This window comes from Papaver somniferum, chromosome 3 (genome assembly GCF_003573695.1).
Source record: "Papaver somniferum cultivar HN1 chromosome 3, ASM357369v1, whole genome shotgun sequence".
NCBI lineage: Eukaryota > Viridiplantae > Streptophyta > Magnoliopsida > Ranunculales > Papaveraceae > Papaver > Papaver somniferum.
Window position 1 is genome coordinate 187,799,939 of NC_039360.1, and position 7,386 is coordinate 187,807,324.

General features: G+C 35.4%; 1 protein-coding gene across 1 annotated transcript; it reads right to left on the reverse strand.

Moving 5' to 3' along the window:
- Positions 1–1,840: 1,840 nt before the first annotated feature.
- LOC113360437 lies at positions 1,841–2,767 on the reverse strand. Its single transcript, XM_026603945.1, has one exon. It carries the CDS (start codon positions 2,765–2,767, stop codon positions 1,841–1,843), a length of 927 nt encoding a protein of 308 aa, XP_026459730.1.
- Positions 2,768–7,386: the final 4,619 nt, after the last annotated feature.

A 7,386-nucleotide genomic window follows, 5' to 3' on the forward strand; every position in this document is an offset into this window, starting at 1 on the left:
GGACCTCCACGGGAAACGATTTGAACATGAAGGATGCTACAAAATCAAGAGGGACAATTTCTATGGTCACTGGAAGTTATGATCTGTTTTAATACTTTTATGGTCAATTAGGAGTATGGATTTAGGTGCTTTTGAGGAAATTGTAAGGTTAAGGTCGTTTGAACTTTATGTAATGGATGTAATCTGAGTATTATGAATATAAAAACTAGCCGATTATACGAAATCGGTAGATTATTTTGTTAAACAACCTACCGATTGTAATATTTGGTTATGTTATGAGTCAACTTTCTTTCCGATTATGGTGTTGTTTGGTTCCAGGAAACAGTTTTTTTACATAGAATAATCGAGAGGGTAATAAAAACTAAACCTACCGATTATTATTATTCGAAAGTCAAGGTGCACATTTACATTCCGATTGTGGTGTTGTTTGGTTCCAGGAAACAAAGTTTTTTTACATATAATAATCGATAGGTTAATAAAAACTAAACCTACCGATTATTACTATTCGAAAGTCAAGGTGCACATATACCTCCCGATTATGGTGTTGTTTGGTTACATGAAACAAAGTATTTTTACACTGAAAAATCGGAAGGCCCAAATCGTTAGCTTAGGCAGGTTTTAATTTTTCCGATTATATAGTTACCCCAAATTTCACCATTGCAAAAATCTAAAGATTTCTAATTTTTATACTTTAACAATCGGTAGTCTCTTGAGGATCTTGTTACTCCCGATTGTTATAAAAGCCAGATACGAGTTTGGCACATAAACGAACTTAATTGGTAGTGTAATCTAGTTAATAACCTTCCGATTAGGTATTTACAATCGGGTACAGTATAGCTTCTGATTATGTAAGGGTATTAACGTATTCTCCGCGTTTTTGAACATCCCTTAACGTAGTGTATAGGTTGGGAATAAAAAAATCGCCCTAATTCCTTTTGGATCTCCCCGAAAAATGCCAGGATTTTTAATCAATCTCAATTTCAAAGAACATCTCTATTTTAGGGAATCAATATTTTTAGTGACTATATTATTTAGAATGTCAGCGTCTTTGGTTGTGGGCAAAGCTAAAAGACTACATATTGTCCAAACCGGCCATTGACACATCAGGAGGAAACTCAATCGGTAAATACTTTTTCGCTGTATGACCTTTGTAAAACATTTTTATATGATATTACATAATCTATGATATTGATTTGTCTAAAAGTCAATTTAGGTTTCTGTAATTTATACGAAAGTTGGAATTTTGATGCATCGTAACTAAAGTCACACAATCGAGATTGTGATGTCCAACGAGAAGTTGTTACTGGCATTATCGATTACTAGGTTCATCAAAAGCATTGGGACATGGCGAGGCGAAGCCGGGCCACACCAAATCAAATTGGGACAGGGCGAAGCAAAGCTACTCTTAATAAAAAAGGATCGCGACGGGCAGGGCGAAGCCGTGTAACACCAAATCAAAAATGCATCGGGGAGGGGCGAAGACGAATCCAAGCCACACCTAATCAAAAATATATCGTGATGGGGAGCCCGCGACACCTAATAAAAAATATGGCTAAAAGAACAAAAATGTCCGAGCGTAGCACGGGCACAAAATCTAGTATCATAGAATATCACAGTTTGGTATGTACTATTAAAAGTCCAAAACGAACGAGAATACGACATCAACCCTCACCTCCCGCTGTCTCGCATAGGAAGTACTCCCTCCGTACCACATATATAGGCGGAGGGGGTCAATTCTCATGGATTAAGAAAAGTGCCTTGAACTCATAAATTTTTATGTTTTTTCATGTTTTACCCTTTTTATTTTTATTCTTTTGAAAATGAAAAATTGAATTGAAGTTTAAATAGCGGTTACATTATGTGCATCCTTATTCAGTTGATCCATGATTTCAACCGGAGGAGCTATAATCCAAACACTACTTATACATTGAGTTCTAGCTAATTTAGAAAGAGTGTCTGCAATTTTATTTTTCTCTTTTGGCACATAGCAGCATTTCCAAAAGGAATGTGAACTTAATAAGCTTTTTATTTCTAAGATCAAATTATGTAATCTCCAGTCAATGTTTATAGAAACTCCCAAGACTGCATCCACCACAAGCTTTGCATCCAGCTCAAAAATGACTTTCTCCAGATTTTTCTCCAATGCCCATTGCATTGCCTCCCATAAAGCTTTACTCTCAGCTTGTACTGGACTATGCGCCTTGGTTAAGTAGAAGCATTTTGATCCATGATGCGTACCTGCAAAATCACGACAAATTAGACCAATTCCTCCAGTATTAGTAGTAGAACTAAAAGAACCATCAGAATTAATTTTAAAGTAATTCATCAAAGGTGGCTTCCAGTGAAGATTTATTCTATTTTGTGGTTCTAGAGTTTTGTGGTTTTTCATGGGCTGATAATCTAAGACTGCAAATTCTCTTTTGCATCTCTGAATGATATTTTCCACAGAAGGTGCAATTCCTTTGAAGACAACATCACACCTAGAAATCCAGATGCACCAAGCTATGATTGCTATCTTGCACAGATCATATTCCTGTAATTGTTTGACAAATAATTTATCAAACATTGCACATATCCAATCTGCAAGCAAGGTACCTTGTTCAATGTGAAGACCCATAAGAGCAAACCAGATGGCTTTGGAGAAGGGACAATCCAAAATAATATGAGCTGCAGTTTCCAGTTCATGAGAACAAAATGGACAGTTGTAGTTCTCATCTTGAATTATTCCTTGAAGCTTATCTCTTGTAGGGAGGATTTTTTTACACATTTCCACAGGAATTGTTTAGTTCTTGGCAGAACTGATAATCTCCATAATTTCTTAAAGATATTTTGCATTCTTGTTCCAACTGAAGTATTTCCATTTCTATCTCTGAGCATTTTGTTGTAGGATGACTTGACTGAGAATTTTCCACTTTTTTCAAGTGTCCATATTAGTTTGTCTTCTTGAGAAGTATATATGGAGATATTCAGTATTAGAGCAACAACTTGAGCATCAAATAGAGAAAATATTAGATCTGAATTCCAACCCACTGAATCTGCAGAGAATAATTGATGAAGATATATAAGTGTAATCTTGAGCATGGGAGGCACCACCTTTTGGTTCTGGAGGGAGAGTCAGTTGCATCCATCTATGCCTCCATATTAAGATTTTTTGGCCATTGCCTACACACCAGCAGCTGTGAGTTTTGATAAAAGGCAATTCTAAGCCGATACTCTTCCAAGACCATGTTGAGTTGTCCTTTTCTGCAGCATTGAAAATGTTGTCATCCTGAAAATATTTAGCTTGTAGAGAAATGGAGCAAATAGAATTAGTGTCAGAACACAGTTTCCATGCAGATTTAGCTAGGAGGGCTCTATTGAATAAGTGTAGATCTCTGAAACCAAGACCTCCTTCTTCCTTAGAATTATTCACATTCCTCCAAGTTATCAGATGTCTGCCTTTATTAGACTTTTTGTTCCTCCAAAAGTTTTGTTGTATTGAATTTAGTTGATCAACTGTGTTATCTGGCAGCTTAAAAAGTAGTCATGTGGTGAACTGGCACTGTATTAGTAACATTTTTGATCATAACTCCTCTTCCAGCTTCAGACATGTTTGAGCCATTCCATCTTGATAATCTGTTTTCCATCTTAGTGACAAGGCTTGAAAAAGGAATTTTCTTGTTTCTTCTAACAAAAAAGGGGAGTCCTAAATACTTATCTTCTTCAATATTCAATTCCCTGACTTGGAGAAGTCCTATAATGAGCCGACAAGAATGAGGATTCATGTTACTGCTGAAATAGACTGCAGACTTGTGGAAGTTAATAATTTGTCCAGAGCATGCACTGAAATCCTGTATTAGCTTGAGAAGATTGTTAGTCTGCAACTGATATGCTTTACGAAAGAGTAAGCAATCATCTGCAAACAACAAGTGGTTAAGTTTTGGAGCACTTCTTGAAATCTTCATACCTGTCAACTTATTTGTATTCTCAAAATGGTTCAACTGCCTTGAGAATGCTTCCATAGCTAGAATAAAAAGATAAGGAGATAGGGGATCTCCTTGTCTTATTCCTCTTAAAGGTTTGAATGCTTTTGAGGGAGATCCATTCACCATGATTTCCACCTGTGTAGTACTGATGCATTGCATTATGAGATGAAAATTTTTTTCACAAAAACCAAATTTTTTAAGCACATCCATGAGGAAAGACCATTCAAGTCTGTCAAATGCCTTTGAGGAAAGACCATCTTGAGGGAAATATGGCATGTTCTACTTTTTTTCCTTCTCATTGCCTTCACAAGCTCTTGAACTAGACATGCATTCTCAGAAATGAGGCTACCAGGAACATAGGAAGATTGCATTGGAGAAATAATTTTCTCCATGTGTTTCTTGAGTCTTAAGGAAATTATTTTGGAGATAAGCTTGTAAATTGTGTTACATAGAGCAATGGGTATGAAATCTTCAGGCTTGTTAGCTGAAGAACTCTTAGGAATTAGAGTTATTCTAGTGTTGTTGAGTTTCTTTAGGATGAAGCCTGGACTGAAGAAGGATTGAACTGTTCTACAAACATCATCTTGAACTGTTGAGTTTCATTAGACTTAAACTCATTGTCGTTTGTATTTTGAGGAGAAAATGGCGCAAATCATGTCTGGCATTGTCGTTTGGTATATATCAAGTTATTTTATTTAAATAACTTGACAGTCTTAGATGGACAAGGCAGACATGATTTCCGCCATTTTCTCCGCAAAATCCAAACGACAGTGAATTTAAGTCTAATACTTTGATGATATGTTCCTCTTATAAGACTCTAGATTCCTACAAAAAAATGAACGGAATTCTAGATGTATAAAACCTCCATCTACCCCTTTCAATATCACCCGTTCAAAGTTAACGGTTGAAATTAAGACCGATAGATGGTAAGGTTTGCTATCTTGAATTGCGTTCATTTTTTTTGTAGGAATGTAGACTCTTATAAGAAGAACATAGTTTCGAAATATTAGACTTAAATTTATTATCATTTGGATTTTCCGGAGAAAATGACGCAAATCATGTCTGACCTTGTCCATCTAAACGACAATGACCTTGTTCATCTAAGAGTACCAAGTTATTTAAATAGAATAACTTGATATATACCAAACAACAATGTCAGACATGATTTGCGCCATTTTCTCCTCAAAATCCAAACGACAGTGAGTTTAAGTCTAATACTTTGATGATATGTTCCTCTTATAAGACTCTACATTCCTACAAAAAAATGAACGGAATTTGAGATGTATAAAACCTCCATCTACCCCTTTGAATATCAGTCGTTCAAAGTTAACGGTTGAAATTAAGATCGATAGATGGTAAGGTTTGCTATCTTGAATTGCGTTTATTTTTTTTGTAGGAATGTAGAGTCTTATAAGAAGAACATGTCATCAAAATATTAGACTTAAATTCATTATCGTTTGGGTTTTGCGAGAATTTGACGCAAATCATGTCTGACCTTGTCCATCTAAGAGTGTCCATGGATCCTCCCTCCTATCGAAATATGCAAATAAAATTAAGTGGTGAACATTTATCAACACTGTAATTGTAGGATGTAATACAGGGTCACACTCAATGCACACCTCAGAAGGTGAGTATTTAATGTAGCCCTTTGGAAGTAGTGGGAACTACATGTAATTGTTATGTCGTGTAGTTAAGTTTGTGCCAAATACTCATAATTTTAATGCAGGCTTTGATTACTCGCTTTGATTGTATTATAGTACCCTCCTATTACCTCTGATTTAAGGTGCCAAATAGACTAACAGAGAGTGAGTGGTGTGGTGGGGGGGGGGGGGGGGGGGGGGGGGGGAGAGTGGTGTTAACGGGTTAGTTGTCCACGAGTGTTTTGTGAGAATGTCTGGAGATTGTTAGCACCAAGAAGAGATTTTGTAACTGATCTTTTGGTATGGTAACAAAGCTATTGAGCCGCAACTCTAGCTACAAAATCTCTATGGGATTTGTTTTTAGAGCTTCTGAGCGAGAACTCATCAAGTGGCATCACAAATTCTAAATTTGAACGACTGATTGGGGGATGCCGATATTAATTTGGGGATATTTTTATTGTTCATGCTGGCACTAAAAAATCCTGAAAAACCATGCTGAGTTGAATTGTTGGCGTTGAAAAATCATGCCTGCATGAACAAGAAAAGATCCCCCAATTGCTCGTTCCTAAATTTGCTTCGGAAAAAAAAAAAAAAAAAACTTCTAAATTTCTTATAATAATCTAACAAAAAAATAGCTTCTAAAAGAAACTGATATGAAAATATTTCATATCATGATTCAGGTCTTTCATTTGTTTGTCTACTTCGTAAGTTATATTTTTATTGCCCCTGCTTACATAATCTAACTTTATTATACTTGAACAAGAAGTTTTTACTGCTTCGCGTAGAACTGTAAAGGATAACTCTGTGATGTGGTATTTTCGATTATATCGTGTATCCACATTTTATCAATAACAGAGGAGTTCCTCGATAATAGAAATATGTGTATAAGTTGGAACATCTAACTAGAATTTTAAGTTTTGACAAAAAAAAAAAAAACTACCCAGATCTTTTGTGGCTCAACTCGGGACTAAAGCTAGGAGAAATATAACTCATACGTAACAAAAGTCTGAAACAGTTAAAAATAACTGGTAGTCTTGTAAGACTTCCTCCGAACTTTAAAGAACAAAGACGTCTTTTAATGTATATCTATAGAAGTGGATGAATACCACTAAAGTTGCAGTACAACAATACCTGCAAATATAGTTTTGGAAACCTAATATAGGGGTTTCACATTCAATAAAGGGGCTTCACTTGGAGTCTTAGTCACTAAAAAGTTGGCTACACGATGGTGTCTTGATGCAATAGCAAATGTCTAAGTTACCATCCATCTAAAATAAAAACTTAATTCTAATTTAAAAATCCGCTCATCTTATTCTTCTAAACTTCCTCTCCTTCATTAACTGTAAATCATTCCTTTTCTTTTCTGCCAATTCATGAAAGTTAACTATTTCATCTCTTCTTTTGTTTTATGAAAGTTGAGCTATTTTATTTTTATATGCTATATTTCCAAACAAATTATTACAACTAGTGTTTTTTTTTTTTTTTGAAAATTACTTATATTGAAGCAAAAGAAAGTTACACAGGATTTTCCAAACTGTTGGTTTCCCTTATCTCTTCTAATTGGGTAGAGATATTGGTGTCTACCAACAGATTGTTACACCTACAATTAAAAACTGAATTTGAAAAACATAAATCCTTCGATAAAGCAGAGTGTAAGAATTGAGGCATTATCAACCATTGTTGTTTATGTATTCCTCGTGTGCGCCCTTCTTTTGCCAGCTTGTCAGCCACTTCATTGCCTTTCTTATTCTTAAACAGAAAACCCAAAAAAAATTCACGAG